Source organism: Fringilla coelebs (assembly GCF_963513975.1).
Source record: "Fringilla coelebs genome assembly, chromosome: 13".
In the NCBI taxonomy this organism is placed as follows: domain Eukaryota; kingdom Metazoa; phylum Chordata; class Aves; order Passeriformes; family Fringillidae; genus Fringilla; species Fringilla coelebs.
The window spans coordinates 18,376,412-18,402,588 of NC_140039.1; the positions used below are offsets into that span (position 1 = coordinate 18,376,412).

The window sequence follows — 26,177 nt, forward strand, 5'->3', positions numbered from 1 at the left end:
TTCTTACAGATTGGCTACTCCCCATTACATACTGCCTATGGTTTTTTTCCCCAATGAAAGATGGGAAATGTTTCACAAGAATTTCTGATTTTTACCTTTTTCACGAAAAGACCCCGAATCATTTCAGTTCTATTCCTACCTGTCCCAATGCACAAAACACCAGTCCCTAGGACAGCAAAGTCCTTGGGATAAAATTTTCCAAGCAAAAGTGGAAATGTGCACTGCACCTGCTCAACTGACGCTGCTCAAAGTCCAGAAGTAACCAAACCACAAGTAACTCTATCACCCACAGTTTTGATCAGCAACAAAATGCACAAGACCAAAAAAAAAAAAATCATCAGAGAATCACAGAATGGTTTGGGTTGCAAGGGACCTTACAGCCCATCCAGTTACAAGCCCCCTGCCACAAAACCAGCTTGCTCCAAACCCATCCAACCTGGCCTTGAACACTTCCAGGGACTCCTGCTACTAGAGCAACTTTGGTGTAAAACTGATTTGAAAGAAAAATCAGAGGTAGGAAGCTATACCCATCTCAGTGAGATCCCTCAGCTCCAGCATACTCCCTGGATGGCTGTCACTTAAACCCAGGTCAAATCTGGCCTGAGATTCAGCTCAGTGCTAAACCCACCCAAGAGGTCCACATGGATGCACTGATCTGTCATAAAAGGCCCAGCATTGAGATAAACCACAGGTTAATAACTTAAATCTGCAGCTGCTTAAAAAATGTCAGACAATGACAGAACGGGCAAGGAAGCACAGCTTTGATGATTTGTACTGCTTTTAACACTCTCAGTCCGTGTGCTCTGCTGCGTTACATACTCCATGCACGCTGGCACACGGCATGAGCTACACAGCTGCAACATGGATCTCGTGGTACAACACGATGGCAAAAACTTTCTGAGGGGCCAACGGTACCACTCTACAGCACCAGTGGCCTCGGTGGCATTGGTGACCTCATCAGCTCCAGTACAAGTATCTCTGTCTCCTGGCTCCCCCCTCCAGCACCCATCACTGCCTGAGCTCCTCCATCATCTTCCTACCCTGCTCCAAGGCAATTTCAAAACTTTTTCAGCTAGACATGCTAAACCCAGGATGTAGATTTTCCAATTAGTCTCTGTTTAAACATCTGTTGGTAGACTGCATTTAACGTTAGTTATTTGAGAAAAGTGCAATTTGATTAGGCTGTCTGAAACGGAGCCAAAGTCTGCAAAATAATAGCTCAATTAAATTTTGTTTTGCTTTCATTTGTCTTATACTTTCCTGAGTGTGATACAGTTGCATATAATCAAGTAAACTAATTCCTTTCAAAATGAGATATTTCAGTGCTTTTTCCATCTCCTCTTAAAGTTTATTAAATAATCTATTCCATCTTCTCCATGCTTCATCGAACTTCAGCCTGACACAAAGTACATTTCTTTCTTGTGCCTTCAGTCTACTTTAATTTTCCAGGCTTTCAGTGACTTAAGATTATGCGCCATTAATGTTACACCTTAAATAGATTAGTAATTTATAAAAGGAAGATTACACATATCAGGCAAATAAAAACATTTCAGCAACACAACAGCCTTTTCTTTGCACACACCACAAAATATTTTGCCAACCTGACGACACAGCTGTAAAACTGTCAAGCTCCAAAGCCACATCCAAGCAGCATTTCCAATTGTTTCTCTGGGTTTAGTTTCTACTTATTCTGTTATGTTGCACTTGTTGCCCTGAAACTTCAATATTAGCTCTAGAGATTTAAACACATGAGGCCAACAGCTGCTCTCCTCCACTCCAGCAAGCCAGATCAAAATGCCTTCTCTTTTTCTCTCCTGCTTTTTTTTTTCTTTCCCCTTTCTTTTTAAAAAAATTGCTGTAAACCAAGTATTTCTGGCAAAGTTGACGGTTTCAGGGCAAAATTCTGCTCTGTGCTCATCACTGCAGACTCCTCCAGCGCAAACTTCTCTTAGTCAGTGTGTGAGGAACACCAGCACTTCCCCATTCTGACTAAAGAAACTTTACCTTGAAGATTAAAAAATATAAATAAAAAAGTCACAGCAACTTAGCTGCTATGTAGATGAGTCTATGATTTAAATTAAAACACTAAACATTTAAACATTAACTTTTCACACTTCTGTTTAAAAAAAAAGCAGCAGCATGTACTCTTTGAGAGAATTATTTTATCTGAGATTTTTGATACACAGTACTTTTCCTTTAGTGTTTTTTAAACATATTTGTTGCAAAGTGTGAACACAAAGGGACAAGCTGAAATAGGTATCTGGCAGGCTCTTCCCAGTGCGTGCTGCTGAAAGCCACAAGTACTACTGCAGTTGTGACAAACCTGTTATTTTGCTGCAGGAAGGCGAGCGACTCCTCCAGCACTCTCTGCCCTGCCACTGGCAGCTCTTTAGAATATTCCTGCAACAAAATAACCTTAAAAACCAAGAGGGATCTCAAGTCCGTGGAAGTTCAAAATGGGATATGTCCTATTTAAAATGTAGAGAGCTACTAAATATGACAACCATTTGATGTATGAAAATTATTCACAACCAAAAACAGACAGTCTGGAAATAGCTGGGATGACTTCATTTAGACAGAATTACCCAAATCTGTTTCTAATATACACAGTACACATAATAAATTTTTACAATATGACAAGGAAAACAAACTTAATAAAAGTTCCTGATCTTTTGTTACACAAGCAAGCTATAGCCATGCTATGTTTATAATATTTTGCCCATGATATCACAGCTCAGTAACAAAAGCTAAGCACCACACAAAACAGTTTCTAGGTATGACTTCACCTCACCGTGCCAGCACTGCACCCATCAGCCTGGCAGAACTACCATCCCCAGCCCACAGCCTGTGCTTGCTGGGTTGATTTTGACTAAGAGTTTCCTTTTCTCCTTCTCCCAGGCTCCCTCTGCCTCGGGAAGCTGTGGATCTCTGTGACGGGAGTTTGTTTTTTTCCAGCTACACCAGGACTCATCTGAACGGTAAGAGATTTTTAGCCTGTTTCCTTCACTCCTGGTTATTTGACAAGTGCTTGAAAACCCTGTTATAAACAATCTCTGTAGGAAAACAGATGATGTCTTACGATCACAGAAGGTAATTTTTTCAAGAACCCAACTTTTTGAGCATTTCCCAGATGCACCGCGTCAATCTTCCCGCGTTTGACTATCTCAGCTGGTTTTCCAGCCCGGGCATCGCGCCAGGCGGGCCGGACTGCCCCTCATTGTCACTTCTGTTCGATGGCACTTGCACCCACTGCTGTTATTCCAGGCTTCAGGAAATTTTCTAACCACTGGACAGGCTCCAGCACTGCGCACTAATAAGTTGCAGATTGCAGCACTCTATGTGTGTGTGTGTGTGTGCATGCGTGTGTCAGATCGGGGCCACACTTTGTAGGAGGGGGGAAAAAAACAGTAGTTCAAAAATGCTGCCTACTCAAATTGACAGAAAAGTGACCCCTGCACTTCATCAGAAATTCCTGCAGACTGACAAAATAAAGGAGTTTGCTTTTATCACACACAGTAAGACTCATATGGAAAAATGGAAACACTACATCACTCGACCTTAGGTTGCCCCCTTTTCAACCGCAGATGAATATTATGTATAAAAATTGTAAATCAATTTGAGATGTATTAAAGGAGATTCTCTTTTTCTGTATTAAAGGTAATACCTTTTAATCTCAAGATTTATTTTGTAATGTCAAGTAAATGAGAAAGACTTAATTTCCGTAACTGAATTTTGTTACTCTTAAGTCTCTTCAGCATCTCTGCATGATGTTCACAGAATTTCCTACCCTTTGCTTTGCATCAGGAAATAATGAGCAAGCGGCACTTACCCAACACTGAGTCACAAATATTTGCCTACATTAACAGAGCATTAAAAGCCATTTTAAACAACTTAAGGAAATTGTGCTAGCCTTTGAACTGTGATTCACTATTAGGAGAAATTAGGAAACTTTTCCTCTTCTAAAGGCAAAAATCAGCTGCTGTAACCTCCTTGTAATGACATTAGGTCCTAGAGCAGATTTTCCTCTTACAGATCCTCACACACAATAGATTTCTTTGCTTAATGAAACTACTTCTGAAATTTTCCTACACTCGGTGTTGGGTACTTTGAAATTTCAATCCTTTCACATCCTTGAACTCTCATCAACATTTTTTTCCAGACTGTGTCAATAAAATTGATTACTTGCAGTTCTGAACTCTGTTCTGCACATGGAAATAAAACAATTTGTTTTAAAGTATTTTCTGAAGAAAGCAGAACTTGGCAATCATATCTCCAAGATCAAAAATAAAAAAGAAGAAAGAAGGACAATCCAACCAAGCGAGCCTTGCCCATGAAAAGCAAAACAAAAAGAAACCTCTCCAGCAAACAAAAGAGAAGCGAGGTCCTGATTTCATGATTTTATCACGGCAGCAAAGGCTCAATCCCTGACATCCTCCCATCACCAGGCTTGCTGCTGTCCTCCTGACTGATATAGCTCCCTGTCGGATGTGAACGATCTTTTCGGATCATTAATATGTTCATTAATTTGTTATCAATTGTGGCTCGCTGTACGTGCGGCGCTCGGCAGCGCCGCGCGCTCGCGCACGGGCGGACCCCTGGCTCCCCGGCTGTTGAGATGCCTCATACCTACAACCGATCTGTTGCTTTTACAAGTTTAATCTCGGTATTAAGGAGCTGATTGTGGAACCATGTCGCTATAACATCTTCAACCCAGCTGTACATCATATAAACCGCTATAGGAGGGGGCAGTCTCCCATCATTCCTGGCAGCAGCACATACCTTTAACTCCCTAATCTGTAATACTACAAAATACCGCTCTCATTTCTTCCCAAGCACAAGTGGACTACCAGCAAGGGTCCAACAGTGTTATTCCTAATTACCTTTTTTTCACTCTTGATCCTGTGGCGCTCATAATTAGTTACCTGGGGCTGCAATCCAATTTGAAGTGATGACAAGAAAGTGATCCATGAAAAAGTAATAAGTTAAATCCAATTTCAGCCTTCCTCTAATTAAATGCACATGGAACTAATGACTCAAACCCTACCATTTCAGTGATAATGGTAATTAGCGAGGTGGGAGTCACTCTCTTTTTTCAACACTGTAGGTGTAAACCACAAGGTAAAATGGCAGGAGCACTCTTAATTACATGTGTCATTTTGTCAGCAATTTACACATTTCTGACCAGTCAGGAAGGTTTCATTTGTTTTCCCCTTCCCCGAGGTGGGTAAGGCACGTTCAGGCTCTGGCACTGCCCTCCCCACATTCCCACTCCCAACCTGGGCAGAAATCACAGTTTTTACAAACCTGTTCTGTAAATGCTTAATGTCAAAGCAGAAAACCTGCAAGAAAAGGATACTTGGGGTGCTCTAACAAGATACAGGACTGAAAATGAGGAATCCTGGCTTCTACTTTGCCCCTCAGGACCGACTTTTTTCCGACACTCAAATGCCAAACTCCCAAATATCTTAGCAGAGCTTCATGCCTCAACACCACTGAGGGCCTGCACCTCTCCAACCTCGGGAGAGTCACTTAATACCTCTCTGTCAGGGTTTACATGGCTATAAAATGGGAATAATCATGTTTGCTGACAGTACATCACACTTCCAGCTCTCCAAATATACTGGTATTTTTGTAGAAGCTTCATTTTTTTGAATCATGATATTAGGGGATAATCACAGGCTTCTTTTAAGAATAAACACATTTGTCACCTTTCTGCTTAGTCTAAAAAACTGAATAGTAAATGCTTTAAAAAATATTAAAAGGCAGCAAAAAAAGCGCATAGGTGAAATGAAAAAACCCCTTAGTATCAAAATTTTCAAGCTGATCATGTAATTTTGAGGATCTGACTCAGATTTTGTTCTGTTTGTGGGGTGGATGATGTCTGCATTTCACAGACACATTCCAAGAACTGACTAACATTTATAATTGGCTTAGGGGTGAAAAATAAATAAGAACTAAGGGGTTCTTTGGTAGAAACCAGCAAAACTCAGCTTTGCCTTATTTCCAAAGTCAGAAACATATAATGAAAGATTCAAGGGAAATTTCATAGGCAAACTTCAAACCCTGCAGAAGCAAAATCTTGACCCAAGCTGATTTGGTGCCAAAATTCCCACTGGCTTGACTGAGGCCAGATTCTGATCAATTTCTGTATTGAAGAGTGAAACAGAGAGAAACTCATACAAATAGAATAAAAATTTACTTCTGCCAAATCATCTGCTGATACAATTTCTCTACCAATTGTTAAATTTACCACTATGTAAAAAAGGTTCCCTGGGTGTAAAACCTGAGAGAACATAGCTGAGACTTGTGTGCTCCAAGTGAAACGGAGCATACCCTGCCCTTCACCTCTCTGTGTTTATTACGTTGTCAAACTAAAGATTTCTAATTTCATTTAAAAAAAAAAAAAATTGCCCCAACATCAAGCTACAGTGATTTTTTTCCTCTTGCCCTCTTCTATTTCTCAAGATACTGGAAAGATATATTAAGATAATACAGCATGCAAATTAAATTCTACAAAAGCCCAGCCAAAAGGCTGCTTTAAAAAGCAGCGGTATGCAAAGGCGAGGACAGATCTGTCCTCTCAGCCTCCCCCAGTCTCACCCTGAGAATTTAAACCAAACCCAAATTCTTTTCTTGGCTGTGACTTAAAGGGAAGATTTATTTTTTTGTTTTGCCAAGCAAAAACAAAAGTTTCCATCCCAGTAATTTCATTATTTGTTCTCTCCAAACACAGGCAGGTTAATGATCAGACAAGAAATCTCATTTAACAACATAAAAAAAGTCAAGTGATGGGTTTAAATTGCAAGATACTGATTTGGACAACCTAAATTTGTTTTCAGTCCAGTATCCAACTTCTAGCTCAATGCAACACACAACATTTACGTCTTTAAAAAAAAATTGTATTTTTAGTATTGCCAAAACACACATGCACTTTTACTTTCTTGGGAGAAAAATGTGTCTCTTGATTTGTTTCCAATCTGTGTGCTCTTGCCAGCAACTAAAATGCTTGAAGAACCAAAATGAATAATCGGTAAGAGCATCGGCAATTAAAGCTGCAAATTTTAATCAATACATCTATTAATACAGATATATTTATCTTGGCCAGGAAAAATGTGCACATTTTCAAAATCCTAAGCATACCTGGTCTGTTAAATTATTTGTTTCACATATTCAAGGAAATCCACTGTCTATGGCAAATATATTATCAAACAGCCTTTAGTCTTTTTTTCACTTCCAGTAATTTTTGTGGAACTGGTATTTTTTATGTTCTTTCCCCAACTGCTGGTTATTAAATCCATTTCTTAACTTTCAATTTTCTTTTGTTTGTGTCATCAGGCTGCGAAACCGGAGGTCACTGCCAAATCTAAACCACGGCAGTGTGCGATAGGCTCAAAATGTGAGTCATCGTGTATTTGGAGATTTGGGGTTTTTCACTTATCAGCAGAGCACATCTCCAGTTCTGCATCCAAGTTCTTACACACTGAGTATCTCACGATCTGTTAAAAGCTGATCTTCAGGTAGAGTTGCCAAGATCAAGAGACCCCAAACAGGATTGCAGGAGCCCACTGTCATTTAAACACTGCTGAAGACACTATGTCCCAGTGTGGCCACAGGATACTGGGATATATAAAAGTACCTTGCCTATTTAATCAGGGAATAAAGAAGGAATAGTGGAAATTATCCATGAGCTGATAACAGATTAGCTGCACAGTATATACCAGATTAATCTGCATCTGTTTGTGGTGGTGGGGTTTAGAGGGTGCATTTCCAGCCCCAGTACTGGCCCCTCCTCCTGGGGCAGGCAGGGCCATGGAGCATTTCAGTGGGAGAAGCAGCAGCTCAGGCAGACAACATCCCTCCCTGTTCCACGCAAAGCTCCCCAGCGTGAGTGCTGGGTGCTGCTCACCAGTGCCCTCGCCAAACACAGCAGGGATGAGCGATACCTATGGTGTTCTTGCTATACATGAAGCCTGTTTGTCACAAAAAAACCAAGGTGACTGCTAACTGCTGTGGCTATTGAATGAGACATCTATCTTTGTAAGTGAAGCCCAAAGATAACTTGTTCATTATTTAAACAAACTTATGAAAAACGGGCACGTTTCCCCCACCCTTGATATTTATTCTATGTACTGTCAGCAATAGGCATCACCTCATCAGCATGGCCCAATCTGACTTGAGGGGGTGTGGGTGCTTGTGTGGGTGCAATTTTACTGAAAAATTCTACCTCCAGCAGCACCATCTCCTTTCAGCAACAGATTTTCATTACAGGGATGCACTTGGGGGTGTTACATCCAAGAGGACTTCCAGTATGTTTCAGACCGCAAAAGCACCAGGAATGAGAAGGGGAAAAAAAAAAAAAGACTGGGCAGTCATTTGAATCAGTGAGTGACAGGCTGGGCCAGCTCTCTGTATACATTAATAAATTAGAATTTTAATTGTGTCTCTGACTGCAGGAGCTGCTCCAGTACTTTAATATGTACCAACAATTGGCTATGTTATGGAATCCACGATGTGGCCTTCACTGTTGACCTCTGCAACACAATTCCCAGTCTGACTACGGAAACTGTTTGGTTTGATCCTTTCAACTTATTTGAATCCTGACAAATAAGCTCACAGCTGAAAGGTCAACACAGTCATATTTCATCCTCTGGAGCTATTCTTAAGACATCTGCACAACAAAGCACTTCTTTTAGTACCTGACACTGGACCTAGCCAGCACAATCTCTCATTAAAAATGTCCCCAGTGGAAGAGTCTATTAAAAGGCATATGGATCAGCTATGGATTTACCAAATAAAATATTTTTGAAAGCATTAATGTAACGCTTTGGATTATGGCTCTTGACGCTGCCAATAAAACGTATATTTGCCCAATGACAAAATGCTTCATACTTTCCAAAAGAATAATAGCCCGGCTGTAAAGCACGAAGTGTTGTCCAGCAGCCGGAGCACAGGGGTGGGAGCCAGGAACTCATGAATCTTAATCCCACCTCTAAACCCAATTCCCTCTGTGATCCTAAGTGAGTTGCTTAACCCGCATCCCTCAGTTTCCCAGGCCAGAACTGGGATAATGCTACTTACTTATCAGACTTTCCTTCTGGGGATGTTTTGGAGATTAGTATTTGCAAAATGCTTTGAAGATGAAATCACTACACCAAAGCTCAGCGTTGTCCACGCTGGGCAAAGGGCTGTAGTTAACAGCTATTCCTCACTCAGGCAAAACTCCCCTTCAACACCCCATCAGCTTTATTTGGGTAAGAACCGCAGAATCAGGCCCTCTCACTTTACTGTCAAGGCCTCTAGCGATGTTGGCTTTACCTTCCATATTCTACTACATATTTAAAGAGCCTAGCATCCGTATTTTTGCAGGAAAATAATCTGAAGCACATATAAAAGGCAAGAGAAGCAGCAATGCTGTCAGGGAGCTCATGGTGATAGTATATCAAACTAAAAAAAAAAAAAAAAAAAAGTAGAAAGAGCAAAACAGACATGAGTTTGACAACGTGCTATGACAACAAGAGGGAGAAAAAAAAATCCGGAAAGAATTTGGGGCTATAGAGGCTGAAGCATCAGATATAGAAGAGCGAGATAAGATAAATGTCCCAGCTAAAGGGCTTTGTGCAACTGCAGCTGAACTGCTGCATTCAGGACCTTATTATCAAAAATCCACTGACATGCTGCAATTGCAGAGAGCAGTAATAAAAGCAATAACCAGCTGCAAACCAGCAAAGTGGTCAAGGGTCTGGAAGTGCTAGTTTATGAAATACATAAAGAACTAGATACATATAATTTGCCAAAACTGGCAAGTACATGTTAGTATCTCAGATGTTTGAGGAGTGTGAACACGAGGCAAGGCAAGGGACTGACTCAGTATTTATACAAGCAGTATTACTTGGAGCAAGAAGATGGAATTAAAGTGGAAAGTTCCTGAGCATGTGCTTTGTTATGGAAAACTATCTGAAAGAAAATAATAGCAGTCCCACCATCACTTGGGATTTCTAGCACTAGAAGAGTATAAAAAAAAAAAAAAGAAAAAAAAAGGAACTGTGATACATGACCTAATAGGTCTTTCTTGTCTTTAACTCCCCGTGATTTATCCCACAAGACTAGCAGAATGTACTCCAAAGCCCCATATGTGTGCATACATCTTCTGTTTGGGAATGCTGTATTGGTTTTAGCTCTCTGAATTCATAACAGCACAAAGCCCTCTAATATTTAGATTTTATTTCTGAAGATGTCCATAAATCAGCAGACAATAAAAGGGGGAAAAACACACCGATGATATGATATCCTAGCATTTCCCAATATCCTTGACACAGCAAATCAACGGTTTGAGTGAACACAGACTACAAATGGAACAGCAATCAAACAGAAATGTTAATGCAAATCTCCTATGCACACTGACACAGTAACAAAAGCTATTCCATTTTGTCATGATCCAACCCTACCAGACGCTAATAAAAGTACACGCTCACGATTTGTAAATACGCCGTAGGTGGGACTTTCAAGAGCACCCAGCATCAATCCTGCTGCCACTTACACCAGCCACAGCCACTCTGTGGACACAGGGAGGAAGCCCCTGAAGGTTCCATCCCAGTGTCTGCACAGAAAATGCATTTATTCAGCTTTTACAAGCCCCAGACCCTCACAGAGGCTCAGAGGCTCCCCTTACCTGAAGGGCTGGCTGTTTGTCATTCCTCTTCGGAGACTTTAATCCGCTAACTTGTTGCTGCTGCTGCTGCTGCTGTTGCTGCTGCTGCTGCTGTTGCAGGAGAAGCTGTCGTGCCACCTGGAGAGCCTGTAGGGAGAAAGAGGTTGGAGAATTGAGTTCTCAGTTCAGAGGGCATGGGGAGCTACACAAGCAGCATGGGGGCAAGGCAATCCCTGGTTGTGGGGTACTACTCCACTCCTGATGCACCTCCACTGAGGAGAGCAGTGGCTTCCACAAAAATAACACCTAGCATGCAATGGGGTGATATCCCACCACTGATTTCCCATTTTGACTAAGAAGAAAAACAGCAGCAGCTGATGTTTGCCTCCTGGGTGTGAGCCTCAAGGAACTGAAGGAACCTTGGTGGTGCACTCCATGGAGGGGTTGTTTTCCCCCTGAAGCAGCTCACAGCCCTCCTCACTAATGGGCAGGCTCCTTTGCTTTCAGCTTTCAGATGCCTACTCTCCAGCAGATCAGGTTGGGTTTACAGAAGAGGGCAGTCATATATCACCGTCTGCTCCCCTGAGCACCAGAGAACATCAGGGATACTTCTGGAAGGCCATGGTGGGAGAAAGAGGAGAGGGAGCAGCAGGCAGAGCCATGCTGAAGGCTGAGAAAGCTGCAAGGAGCTGGAGAGAACACAAAGAAAAGCAGGGACAGCATTTCACCTCACCAAAATCCAAGACCTGGACTTTGATGATCCTTGAGGGTCCCTTCCAGCTCAGGATATTCTATGATCCTATGAAAATCACTGTCTGCTCATGATGGACCAGCTGTGGGGACTCACTGGGAGGGGGCACAGCAGAAAAGAGACAGCGTGACACAGGACGGGGCAAGAGATATGACCCTAAAAGCATGAGCAAGCAGGATGTGAGGGAATTATCGCAAAATGTCATCCAAAGCAGAGAAGAGTCCCTCAGCACTGGAGACTGCTGCTCTGCAAGGCCCAATTTCTCCATCAGGTGGGGAAAATAAAGCAAAAGGAGATAAAAGAGGAAAAGATGAGGAGCAAGTCCCTGCCCTGGCTCCCTCCTAGCTCCCCAGCCAGGGGACAGCAAGGATGATCCCTGCAAGACAGACTGTGGCACAGCTGAGGCTCTGCTGGCAAGACCCCAGCCTGCTGCTCCCGGAGGATTCACCAGCACCGGACCCAGGCCTCCGTGGTCTCCTTGGAGACGTTCAGTACATGTGTAGGTGGAAAAGTGGGAAGGCTGAAGACTTCATTAATGTAAAACAAGAAAAATAGTCCCTTTGCAAGATGCCTACATGGAAGGAGGGAAAAAGCCTTCCCCACTCCTACTGTGTATGTTCTCTGAGTGATTTAATTAATACCTATTTAATTAAGAAGTCAGATATGCTTCAGGTTTCACTTGCTCCTTCAAGTTGCAGCGTTTAATCTCAGCGCAGAACTGCTGCGAAAGGTTTGATATCAAGGTTAGCAAACTCGAACCCAACTCCCCCACCCCACTAAAACCTTGTTATTTTAATTGCCTGGACCCATCTTTTTACTTTTGGAGAGACACTGGTCAGCTCAGCGGACTGAAGAACCACCACTGCTGTCCAGGGCAAGCGGGCAGGAGAGACCTTATAATGCTTTGGCAGTAAACCCTCCTTTCCAATTTAATAACAAATCTCCACTAGATCAGAAAAACTCTCTAAGGGTGGATGCGATTTCCAACAGAGGTTGGCACGGTGCAGATAAGATTAGATTTTGCATTTCAAGCTGGTCAGAGCTTAGTGCATCCATAACATCTTTGAATTGGTCCATGTCCCTGCAATGGGTGCAGGAGCTTCTGGGCATGGATCTGGGCTCCAGACGCACACAGCCACCACCTCCTCAATGGTGCACCATCAAGAACCAGGAAACCCTACAGCCTACCAAAGAATTCAAAGCAACAAAAGAAAGCTTTATGCAGAAAGCGCTAAGAACGGTACCTTATTTTTATTGAATTAACTTATTTAGCTGTTAAAGCATCTTCAAGGGTGGGCAGAGGCAGCAGAAATAAAACCTACAAGACTTAAGGGGATAGGCAACAAATACTCACTTATTTAACAGGAGTGTTGTATGGCTTATTTAATTAATGAATACTTGTAAAGCACTCTGAGTTGCTCAGACAAGAAGCTCTATACAGTACAAGCGCAACATATTATTATATATTATTAAGACTGGCTCTGCAGAAGAATAATTCCAGGTAAATGTGCAATCAAATGATCATTTTAGTTCCCAGTAATTAGATTCAATAGGCCAAAAAAAACACAGAAGCCTTTCTTTAATCATATACTAAACAATCAGAACATCCCTAACCTTTCAAGCTACAGCCTTTTTGAATAAAACATCATCAACTTATAGATATTATTCCAAAAAGAACCAGTCACCATATGTGTTGTCTCTTTGAAATACAGTTGCTATAGCAGACCCTGCATGCATTTCATGTGATATGATCATATTCTATCCGTTCTGGCAGCTGAGAGGTTGCACAATTAAACTGGCTGCCAGAAATTTTTGAAGATTCCCAGAACAAGTAGCCATGCAAGAAATGCCTGGTCTAGAGTCGAGCTGGCCATGAAGCTCCATGCAGCTTGGCGGGGTGGCCCCTGCCACCATAAACCCTTACCATGACTGACCCCACACCAGTGAGGGTCTCTGGCTGTGGGGACAGGCTGGCACTGGCAGAGCTCTGCTGGAGGAAAGCCAGAGCTCCAGTTCAGCTGCACAGCACCCACATCCCTCACACTCACACTCAGAGAGTCTCCATTCAAGGTGACATCTACACCACCCCATTCCATGTCTAGGTGTCACCTGTGCTGGTGCAAACCTGGTGGGACCAGAGTTGGTAAGAGGGAAGGACCAGCACAGAGGGTGGAGCAGGGCAGGAAGGAAAGGATTAGAAAAAATAAAAGTGGGCTAGAGGGAGCATCAGGGATTCAAGGAGCCAGGATGGACAGGAACATCAAAGACAAAAAACAAGGTAGATGCAAGAGAGATGGCAACATGCTGACATTGCAAGGATTGCAGCTTGAAATGGCATTTCCCATTTCTCCTCTCAAGATTTTGCTTTTTCACTTACAAATAACTGACAGCAATAAAAGCTGAGCATCAGATGAGCTCGGGTTTAAGATGAGGAAGGTTGTGTATAGCTCAGATATGCTTCTTACTGACCATCTGCATCAAGGAGCTACCAAGTCCTCGGTGGTACAGTGAACCCAGCAATCCCACATCCCTCTGCCTTTCTACTTCTCCCTGCTCAGCCTGTCCTTCCTCCTACCTCAGTCCTGTCCTTGCCACTTCCAAGCCTCACCCACGTTCCTCACACAGGACAGGACATGTACAAGAAAGATGGCTGGCTTGGGATACAATGACCCTCCTTCCTCTCACTCACAAAATACTTCAAGCCTGTTTGGGGTTTACCTTCATGGAATTACTTTGCTGATGTCAGCTCAAGCCCTGTGGACACCGTACAACCCAAGCCAAGAAGCATCACACCTCTGCCCCCTTCCCTGGTTCCAGGCAGTGCTGCTCCTGCAGGGAGCTCATCCCTGGATGCCGGCGTGGGAGCCCTGCTGCGGCTGCCGGTGCTGCACAGTGCTCAGGCGAGGATAGACAGGGAAATTAATTTGAGTGAAGTCAGTCCCACAACCTTCATCAGCACGGAGATTCGCAAGCAGGCCTGTACATTAATAAAGCTTCCTGTGGGAGTAGATGTTGCCTTTGATTTGCATGTGAATTCAATGCTAGTGAGAAGTGCCAGACTGTCAGACATGGAGACCAAAGTCTCTTATCTTTCCAAAAGCTTCTGTAGCAGTTTCCCCACATTTCCTTAATCATCTGCCTTGTCCTCAACTTACTGAACAGGCAGTAGAGAGTAAAGCTGGATTCGGTTCAACTCCTGCTGCTGCCAAGTCCTGAAACAAGGGTGCCACGACTGTTTACTGCTAGCCAACAGCTCTGCTAAAGTGGCCCTCTCCTCACAAGCAGGTGCTCTGACATCTCCAAGCTCTTTTCACACATTCCTCCCCACTGCCATAGTTACATCTTAAATCTCCACCACGTGCTTGCAAGTGAACAATTGCCAGGGGCCGTGAAAAACCAGCTTGTGTTTGTAGGTCCAGACAACAGCATGCTCCTTTAAGGTGGAGATGCCAAGAGCCCCTGAACCCTAAAACAGAGGTGCTTCAAACACCTGGCTCTGTATTTACCAGCAGACACGTTATCTGCGCTGCTCAAAGAGCCTGCAAGGCTGTACAGAGCTTCTTGGGACACCCAGAGACCCAGACACCAATCCTGGTCTCCAGCAGTGAATCACAGAGCAGCAGTAACCATCCTCCTCTCTGCACCAGAACACAAAGGGGAAATCCTCCCACTTACTGGGAAAAAAAGAGAAAGGAAAGCATCCCCCTGAAAATGAATCTTCCATGGGTTTTGGTCACTATAAACCTGGATTTGGAAGGACAACATCAGGAAAAGGCTGCCTACCAACCAAGTCATCCTAGGTCTAAATGCAAGATACAGTAAATGAACTCCCAAGGTGTTTTCTTATCCATTAGGAAATCACCCAGACATAAGGAGATTTTCTGGTGTAAAACAGAGACCAGTAAAAAGGCAACTGAAAGACAGAGCTTGAGAGACATTGCACAAACTTGGAATGGTATTTGAGAGTCAACATTGGGTGACACCTAACCCAGGAAAAATGTTAACAGTACATTAACTGTGAGATGAATCAAGCCTGTTTCATTCACAGCGTAAGTGGGAAGCCCCACTGAAAAGCCCTCTCCCTGTTCTTAGGGAAGTGGCAACCATTTATTATTTCCCAACCACTTAAGCACCAGGAGGGGAAAAAAAAGTACACATTTGAGATGACCAAGACAATTTTATTGCAAGACAGACAGAACGTGACTTGTTTGCCCAGCTGTTGTTTGCCCAGAGCACTGGGCACTGTTATCACCCCAGTTACTGCTGTAATTCAACATTTCCATGCAAGCACCTTGACCTTTCAGTTTCACCATCCTCTTTGGGCAAGCTCTGACGAAGGGTAAATGCAGCCCTGCCTCTCACTTCATGTGGCCAGAAACTCCTGATTCGGGAAGGGGGCTGGGGAAGGGAAATACACTGGAAAAAGAGGGTAGAACTTTAAAAATAGAAATGCTGCTTAAATGCCATATACTTGCTTACAGTGTCAGTACATAAGGAAAACAGTAACAGGATCCAGTCGCATGGAGCCTCTTGCTAACTTGTTCCACCACTGCAGCCAGTACAAGGCAGCAACTCCAACTTTTTTCCACAATCCTATTCCTACTGAAGAAAAAGGGCTCCAGCTCCTCCCTTCCCATCTGCTCCAACCATTATTAATGTCAATCAGTTATTAATGAAATATGATGACCTACAGCTATGAAAGGCCTGGCTCTAATGCCAGGGGAAGCTTGTTTCTGAACCTGAGGTTTATCAGGCATGGAAAGATCAATCCAGGGAACTTCAGGATGTAGGCAAAGGAATGCACACTGGAGGGTGGGGAGATGAGCAGCAGCCATGAAGATGCAAAAGAAAGGGGTGTCCTGTTCAACTGCCAGTTCCCAGGGCAGCTGGTCAGGAATGAATGGGCTGCCTCCAAAATATCCACATAAACATGCACCCAGAAGTCGCAAGGACAGCACAAAACAAAATCCCATATGCTTTTACAGATTCCTAAGGATTCTGGGCCTTTTCAGGTGGACAAAGCCGCTTATCAGGAAAGCAACTTGAGAAAGGAAGAAGGAAGAGTTCCCTGAAATCAGAGATTCCCTGAATCTTGTGGCCATGGGAAGTGTCCAAGCAATAAATCTGGAAAGTTAGTTGCCAGCCAACATCATGTTCTGTACACAATTTCAGATATGGTCATTAAACAGCAAAATAGAACAAAACAAGCTGGCAGAGAGAGAAGAGAAGGGAGAAACTTTAAGGGCAAAATCTGCCCCTGGAGCAAACATCACACTACACTAGTCCCAGACCCTGTGTGTTGACCTTCGATAGCCATATCCTTGCAAGCTACCACTACTCCTCAACTTCCTCACTGAGGTTTGGGCAAAGCACAGCTTTGCAGCAGCAGGCATGCAGCTCTCCCATCATCTATTTCTCTCCACATTTCATGTCACCTTCAGGCCCGGAGAAATCTCCCCGTCAGCAGCTCCAGGCGCCTCTCCCAGTGGAGCATGGCCCACCTCCCAAAAGGGCTTCTTGCTTCCCTTCAACCTCACAAGGCAAGTACCTTTGTTTCTCCTGGGTGGGACGAGGGGGAATTTAGACTCAGCCAGCAATCTCTCTTCTTTCTCAGCTCCCATCTGTCCTCACACCCCGCTCCACTCCACAGCTGCTCCCAGCAGAGTAGCAAGATGCAGCTCTCAAGCTCGGAAGCCCGGATGCACCCGAGCTTCAGAGATGCTTCATGTCTCTCCCACTCCTGCCTCCTCTACCTCCTCTCCTGCGACACTCTCTTCTCCTGGAGCAGCAGATGTAGAGGAGCGGTGGTAGGAGGCAGACACATTGGAGGGGAGCCCTGCTGCAGTTCTCCTCCGGCAGGCTCAGGAGCCGCACAACGTGTGGAAACCAGCGAGGAGAGGAGCAGTATGCAAAGGGAAAAAAATAAAAAATAGTGCAAAGCGACAGCAGTGGGTAGTGCTGTTCCTCTGGGAGGAACAGAACAGGGGGAGGTGAGATGAACCAACTAGAGAATAGGAAAGGAACCAAAATGAAGAGGAGGAATAAAATGTAGAAAATGCAAAAAAGAGAAGCAGATGTTCTTGCAGCACTTATTCCCTCTGACATTCGTGCCCAGCTCTTCCATCTTCCTCCAGAACTGGGAAATGAGCTGCTACGTGCTCCCTTCCCCATTGCCAGCACACAGACCCTGTGCCACACACAGAATGACACAGCTAAGAGCCCCAACACTGATCTTGGCAGTGCAGAAGGTAACTCTGAGGATACCTACAGGCAGGACATGGGGCCCTGCTATGAGACACAGCTAAGATGCAACATGACCTGGTGAAGCATTCCTGCTGTCCAGCCTCCTCAACCACCCTGGATTCAAACACTCCCCATCCCCATCTCATCCTCTACTTCCTTGTGTCATTAAATAATCCTTTTCCACCCACCCTGTCCCAGCTCCACTGGTGCAGCAGAGTGATGCTCTGAGCCTAGGGAGATGCTGCTGGTTGTACCCAGCGCCTCACTTGGTTGCAGCCAATCTGCAAGGCTGGTTCCACCCAAGGGCTACCAGCCAGCTCATCACGGAGGGGAGCTTCAACAGCAATCCTTCACTCAATAAAATGGTCAGCTGGCCATGAAGATCAGAGCAGACTGGTCTGGACAAGTGACTAATGGGTGATTCCTATGCTGGAAAACGAGAAGAGACTGAGGTCCACATGTACAAACCCTGGCTCACATCCTGTCCCTGATGTGACAGGGGCACGCTTGGAGCAAGGGAGCTGGCAATGCGCCTCATGCTGAAGCATCTCCTAGAATAGTTCAGTCATAAGGAAAGAAGATGAGTCTCTATTTTTCTTCCAGCAGGCTTAGTTTCTTTCCTCTGGAATAGATTCTGGCTACCAGTTAAGGAGATTCCCTCCAGAAAAAGACACTGGAAACAGAAAGCCTTTCTTCCAAACCCACAGGGTGGAGCTGCCTGTGTCCCAGCTCTGCTGCAGTTCGTCCTCGTGGGCACTGAGGTTACTCCTGCCAGTGGGAGGATGAGTGGACTCCATGCCCCTGCCCTGCCATCCCACAGCCCATCCCATGGCTGGCAAGGTCCCTGCCTGTGAGGACCCAGCACCACACAGGGGGGAAACAGAGTCTGCCTCCAGAAAAACCCAATTTCCATTTTTTAATTTATTCATGAACTCCAACAATTTCAGGGAAAAGGTGGGTGACATATTTTCTTTAAAGCTTGGAGACCCTACAGGGATGAAGGGGGCAGGCAGCAAGGGACAGCAGGTTGAGATTTCAGCCTCAGCCAACACCAGGAACCTGCAAACCCTGAAGAAGCTACAACAGGGAAAATGGCTACAAAAATCCCTTTTTTTTGAGGCATAAATTAAATCCTCAGGCGGTTACACCACAAAAACACCTTCTGTCCCTTCTTTTAAAGAGTCACAGTCAGGACTCATCAAAGCCACTTAAAAAGTATCTGGCAAAAACTTCCCAAACATTAAAAATGGTTCTCTTTATTTTGCCATGCCAAGACTCACAGCATGTAGCGGTCTGTACCAGCAAGAAAGGAGGGATGGGCCAACACATCCTGGTAAAATGAGAAAGGATACAAATCTTGGCTCCCTGTTCAAACTGAACCAGAACTGAACTGTTCCTGAGTGATGAAAAAAAATCTTATGGGATTTCCAGCTCATTTCTGTAGGCTCGAGATCAGATTCTGAACTACTGTGTTTATGCAAAAGTGAACCAGACCTTTGAATATTTGGAGGAGTATTCACTGCTGAGCCGCATTTTTCTTGGATGTCAAAAGCTCGGGAAGTTCTCATATTTTTTAACAGAGAAGAGAAGAGGGATAAGGTGGGGGGGGAGGAGGAAGAGGGCCTTTTTGTTGCTACAACATAAATAGTATATTGCATACAGCTGCTTGCGCGCTTCCCTGTGTGGTCAACAAAACAGGGAACATATTTTAAGCTTGTTTTCCAAAACACTGCATGACAAACTTGTACTCAGAGGCCCATGAAATACAGCCCCTGACTGTGGACATCTCACCACGCTCCATCAGACACTTGCTGCTGCTGGGTGAAGGAAGGAAGCAAAACAGTGGAACAGCCCAAAACATGGAAAACTAAAGCTGCAAATCACATCTCTGCACTTCTATGGCACAACCTAATTTAGAACTGCTTGTAAAAAGCTTAATTTTAACAGATTATGGTAAAGCAAAAATAGGCAAGGTTGAGATGGAGGCGACAAAAATGATTAGGGGGCTCAGCAGATATGAGGCAAGATTGATAAGGGTGGGAGTGTTTAGTTTAGTGAGAGATGAGTAAGTGGGGAGATGATAACAAGTATACAAGTTGTGACTTGGCCTGAGAGGGTACATCTGGGGCTTTTGCCATTTCTCATAATGCAAGAGAAAGGGGACATTGAATGAAGTCAGGAAGCAACAGCCACCAAAAAAAAAACCCAAACCAAAACGGCAGATAAAAGGATTTTTTTTCCTTTCTTAATATACAACTCACAATTACTTTCTGGAACTTAACTGTCACAAGATATCACCAGGGCCAAGAGCAGGGGGAGGATGCAAAGAAAGGATTAGACACTTGCAGAGATAGTCATGAGAGCATTTACAGCTACCTTGGGAAATATAAAAATAGAAATCCAGGTACAAATGTTTATGCTTCAGGGCACGAACCAACCTTAAATTGCTGAAGGCTGGGAGGACATTTTCCCCCATGGACAGGTCCTTCATGGGCTTCTGCCCAAGGACTTCAGCCAGCGCTGGAAAGCTCCCCTGTCCAACAGGCTGCAACTGCTCCTGCCCCTTGGTCTTTTCCAGGTATCTAAATCCTGCACCTCAGACTGCAAAGCCCATTCCTCAGCCTCCCCTGAGCCACCTCAACCCTCAGGGAGCTTCTGGGCAAGGGGGGCTAGCCATGTCCCCCAGCACAGCCCCTGCCCATGTCACCTGGCCCCAAGCTGCTCATTTCCTCTTTCTTCTTTACATCACATTTAAGTTTCAGGTCCTTATTTTGCCAGCCCTTCCCCTCCCTGCTATTTCGACTGCCATTTTTTCCTCCCTCAAACCCAAACCCCCAGCTCCAGCCCCTGCCATCCACTTGGGCTCTCCAGGGAGCGCTGACCCCTCGGACCCAGAAAGTGAAGCATCCTCCTCCTCCTGCCCAGACCCAACAGCGATGCACAGACTTGAACACAACTTTAAGATGTCAGGCAAATTTTCCCTTTCTTGATTTGAAGCCGTTCCTCAGAGGAAACCTACATCCCTGAGGAAGGAGGAGGAGGACCCTCCTGCCGATCTGGCACCTGCGGGGCAGTGGCAGTCAGGCGCTATTACGGACCGCAGAGCTCATCAACGCGCTGGAACTGACATGCGACTCGGGGAGACAAAGAGAGATTCTGAAAGCAAGTCAGTCTATTAAATTTATACCTACCTGCACAATGTGAAGCAAACCACATCTCGGTTTCCTTTCATGTGCATGACAGTCTTAACTTGTTTCTTTTAATCCCATAAAAGCAGCTAAAGCATGCAACATGCTTCCCGGAGATGAAGCAAACCTGTATTTTACTTCCTGACAGTGATTTAGTTTATAGGGTGTTGGCTTTTTTGTTGTTCTTTTTTTTTCAGGGAAGATAATGAACATTGTCCAAAGCTGGTATTATAAAGGAAATACTACATGCTACATGCTAGACACCTGGCATTTAAAAGAGAATCCCATAAACTGACACCGTCTGTAACGGACCAAACACAGCTGCAACCCCTCACGCTGCACAGACACCAGCACTGGAGGCTGGAAGATCCCAGCATCTCCCGCCAAGGTTTTCTTTGGAAATCAGCACCCTTCTGAAAATTCAAAGTGTCTCTCATTTAGTCGGTCACACCCCAAGTAGGACCGGGGAGACGACCAGGGCTGTATGACTACGCAATAAATCCAGCAAATCTAAAGGGCTGGAGCAGTAATCCATGGAAATGTTCCAGGCAAGAGGGGGGTTTAAGTGCCTTTAATTCCCAGCTGCAAGCCCAACAAGCTGCCAGAAGGCGGAGATCACCGAACACAAGGGGTTAATGGCCTTGCTAAAGAAAATGATACACATAATTTCCTTTTATCATAAAACAATACGTTTATTATTTTCTGTATATCTGTTAAAGGGCATGGCCTTCTGAGTGGAAAACAAAACACAGCTTGGTCACATGTTTATTTGCTTCAGCTACTCCCTTTCCCTTCTGATAAATAATCAAACATGCCATCCAGAAAAAACAAAACCAGTGAGCTGGGAAATTTGATGGTCATCAAATAGACTAAGATACCAAGAAAAGCAGCCCACTGTTCCCACAGAGAGTTTTCTGCCCCACACCTACACTAACATCTGAGTAAATAACTTCAGTCACTCTTTCCATTTTCCCCATGAAATTACTCCTACTGTTAAACAAATTGTCCTTAAGGCAGTTGCAAACACCATTTTTTTTTTTCTGCAAAGTAGAACAACTTCTGAACATTAAAAAGCCAGACTAGCAATATATTTTCAAAATATGTTTGTTGTACTTGCGGTTTGGCTGAACACACAGCTTGATTTCTCTCTCTCTCTCTCGCTCTCTTTTCTAGGAAGATGGGGGTTTACAGTTTAAAATTTTAAAGTGTATTTGGATCTTGGAGAGGCAGGAAAAGCCTCAAGGAGGATGGGTTTTCTCCATAGGGCAGGCAGCATATTTTCCATTTTCTCTTATGTTTCACACTATATGAGCACCACGAATGCTTGCCAAAAAAAAAAGTTACCTGCTATTTCAGTGGACTTTTGCGGGGGGGGAACCACCGAGAAATATCAAGCAGTTTTTTCAAGTCACTTGAACAGAGGGGAAAAAATCCAGCATCGTGTTGTGACATGGATTACCCAGAGGATCTACACTATCTTCCAACAACCCCTAAAGACCATTCATACAACAATCATTAATACTGAAAAACTGCAGAGAAAATCCCTCACGTGAGAAGTTAACAACCATTACCCGGCGTGAGCACGCTTTCCCTTTCCTTTTGTAGTACCACAGGTCTAAACAATAGTCATATGAATGAGATAATAGCCATGCTTGTCTCAGCAGCCTGATTTTTATTAGCATGAAATTGGTACAAATATTAGCGAGGCTGGTTCGCATGCGGTGCCAGAGCCACCATGCAAACAATTTGTGGAAAACAAAAAAGCCATTCGGTGGGTTTGTGCCACTTGTGCTGCCCAGAGCAGCAGCAGTTTCCTTTTCTTGGAGGGGTTTGTTGTTTAGGTGTTTTTGGCAGTTGTGCAAAGAGAAACTGCAGCACCCGGCGAGCAGCGGGGACGGTGGCACATGGCTGCTCCCATGCCAGAGGGGCAGCACCGCAAGGTGACAGGCACCCCAAAAGAGGACTTGGCCCTTTCCACAGTTCTCCAAAGCCATGCCAAAACCACCCCCCACCCTTGTCAACACTGCCATAAACAACCTGAACTGGCTGCTTTTGCTTCAAACCAAAGCAATTCCCCTCTCCTGGGCTCCAAGCTGCCTGCGCAAGGCAGAGCGTTAAAAGTTCAGCCCTGCCTGCACGCTCCTTTCCTCTGAGCGCTCGCAGAGAAAATGAAGAGTTTAACAGAGTGAGCTCTTACTGTCTGCCTTTAGATTTCCGTCTTCGCGCTGGAGATGTTTCTGGCTGTTTCTGTGAAGCGGGGGCTGAAGAATGGTAAAAAGATGTTTGAATAAACAGGAAGTGCCGTGCAGCCGGAGCAGAGGCTGGAGGGAGACGCTGGAGCACTGCCCTTCGCGGCAGCCACCGGGCTCTGCCTCCACAGTAGCAACCTCTGCTTTTACTAAATGACAAAGAAACCGCAAAGCATTCCTTCCCTAATTCTTCACTTGCGAAGTGGTGAGATCAGCTGGAGCTCACAGGTAATCTCAAAGTTGGGCTTGGCACTCCACCCGGCATGAAAATCTAGTGACTCCACACTATTAAACCCCCCCTATCTGTGAGCAGAAACAGGCAGAACTAATTATGTCCCCAAACAGACCAAACAGCAGGCAGAAGCACACCTCGCTTCTGTATCTAGGCAAATTCGGATTTGCACGGAAGTCCAGCCAAGCTTGACGTTCCTACCCTCGACAGTGCTGTGACTTGCTCTGGAAACCGGCTCGGGAGGCTGGCCGGGCTGCAGAGCTGTTTTCTCTGTGTGAATTGAAATATAAACAACCGCCCAAAAAACACAGCTTGTCTTGGGTGCAGGGACTTGCATTCAGCATCTCTGAAAGTGTAACTTCAGCATTCCGGCAGATGCCACCCCTCCTTCGCTGTCTCCTTCCCCTCCCTAAAACAAACTACCTATTTAACTGGAGATGACTAACTAACCGTCTCCCCACCCAATTATCAAAGCCCTGTCTGCTGTCATATTGGTGACATGACACAGATATTGTCAAGAAAAAGTAAACTGGGGCTGGCACTCAAAGGCAGCTCGTGAAGAGATGAGCAGTCGAACAGCCATATTCAATAAAAAAGAGGAACAGGATTCCTTTAGAAAATGTATTGCTGTTGTGGCAACGTGCTGCTGCCACTGAAGGGACTGATTTGTTATTTAGCATGTAGTCTTGGACTGTCTGTCATTCTGGCTGCTAATGCTCTGCTAAAATAACTCATTGGGAGCTGTCAGTGGGATGTTTACATAGGCCCCCAATCTTTTCTTCATACAAGGAAATTTTTTACTGGAATTCATCTTCTTTTGATCTCACATTCAAAGCAACAGCAGCTTGATAGACATGCAAGTCTGAAAGCAAATCCAGACGCTGAAGATAAACCGCCAGAGTATGACAGGCAGGAGCATCTAAAGCTTATAAAAATGAAGAGAACAGCATGTCGTCTGAGTATTACAATAGCAGAAATCAAGAGACATATTAGGTGGAACTGATCAGCCACAAAAACAGTTCAAAAGGCAGATCATAGAAACAGAAGACTAAGCTAGAAAAAAAATAAAATTGGAAAGATCTGCTTTACAGAGGCATCACCTCCTTTCTGAGCACCGCAGCGTTTCCGCTCCAGCATGTAAACTTAAGGGGAAAAAAAGAACAGGGCTGGTGCTGTCTCTACTAACTCAGCAGTTCTTACCTTCAACTCACCAATTAATTTGCTGTCTGTACGTTTCAATTACGTGTTATTCAAAGTGAAATAAAAATAGGACACTGTGCCACTCGCATCTACAGCCCAGCCCTCCCCAGCACTACAGGGATGGGGAAGTGGTGCCTCTTCGTTACATCCCCCTGCAAGGTGAAAAAGGGGCCCTGGCCTGAGCCCCTGCCACCATTTTAGCTTGTTCATCTTTACAAGGGCTGAGTCTTGGGATGCTCCTGAGCTGTGCCTCTTCCACCAGTGCAGAAATATTCATTCAGAAGGTAATTTTATTTAAATTGAATTACGTGTGCCACAGAGTCCACAGTTATGTTCCGAAGGCGACACTTGCCGGGAAACAATTGCTGAAACTTTCTCTAGAAACCCATACATTTTTAATTTTTCTTCCCCAAATAAGCTTCTTATTCTAATTGAAGTCAGCAAATATAATGAAAAAGTAATTCTCAAACAATTTTGTACTTAGAGCTATTTGTTAACAAACACTGAACGAGCAGCAGTGTTAGGTTAAAGGGCAGCAGGATTCCACATTATAATTTAGCCTGCGGTTATTTCTGATTAAGAACACCCTCCGGGACAGCAAAGCAAGATCTTCTTTTGCAGCAGGCATAGCTTTTAAAATTAGCCTCTTCTCAATAATAAAACCAACAGGAAAACTGTGGATTTAAAACTGTATTAACCAATTTGAAGTAGTGCAATCAGTTTATGTCTTGCTTTCTGCAAACCACTGTTCCCTGCCTTAGTCAAGTTTCAAACGTAAAAATGCTGCCTGGATTCTGAAACTGTTGTAAGAAAGTCACCTTCTGTCATGCTTATGTAGCTATCTAATGTGCTAAAGGCTGATTATTTATCTTTAAACTGTACTAGTTTAATCTTTTAAGGTCACCACTAATCTGCTCCAACCTTTTAAAAAATAGCAGCTTTCAAGACTTACTGCTGGAATCACTAAACTCTGAGCTGAATGTCATTGTAAGGGATACATTAGCCAGAGTGAGTGTAGTTTTACAATGTAAACACCAAATATAAATCCCCACCTAAATGAGAAGAAAAATATGATGTCCATGCCAGGAGAAATATCAGTAAATAAGGCCAACGCTGTATTATTTCACACAAATATCGTTCCAAATCATGTTGCTATTTCTCTCTCCTCCCCCTCCCTTCCCAGTGCAAAACTTGGGGATATAATTTAAAGGATCATTAGGTGTTTTTTCTTTATCTTTTCCCTTTCTCAGCAGCAACTTTGCCTGCCTGCTGTGAGGCCTCCTGACTGCATTTGGAAGTTGTTGCAAAGTCCAAAACCCCCTCATAGGTTATTTGTGTGCATGTGCTGTACAGCAGCCTTTTATACTCTTCTTTTTCCTTTTCCCCTAGACTTCTTCTGGACTTGAATGTCACAGTAGACCTTGAATGTGAAATGGCTTCAAGCTAATTGCTTTAATTGCTTGAAGATGTGCAGGCAGGTGAAACCTGATCCCCTTGGCCATTGTAGAGACCAGGAACAACACAGGAATGTTTACATAGTGGTTTGAGTTTAATAGACAGTAGAGCCGAGTTTCAGACAGCTAGCAAAAACACAGCTAATAGGTGACCTCTTAATGTAGTCCTCCTTTTTAAAAACAAAATACAATTTCGTTTTATACAAGGCAAT

At 44.2% G+C, this 26,177-nt stretch overlaps 1 protein-coding gene across 1 annotated transcript in view; it reads right to left on the minus strand.

The window, feature by feature from the left end:
* FOXP1 (forkhead box P1) overlaps nucleotides 1-26,177 on the minus strand; it is a 333,440-nt gene that overhangs the window by 100,851 nt on the left and 206,412 nt on the right. The window contains exon 4 of the mRNA XM_084214305.1: nucleotides 10,670-10,795. Within this exon, the coding sequence (XP_084070431.1) occupies nucleotides 10,670-10,795 (126 nt within the window). The remainder of the gene's footprint in view (nucleotides 1-10,669; nucleotides 10,796-26,177) is intronic.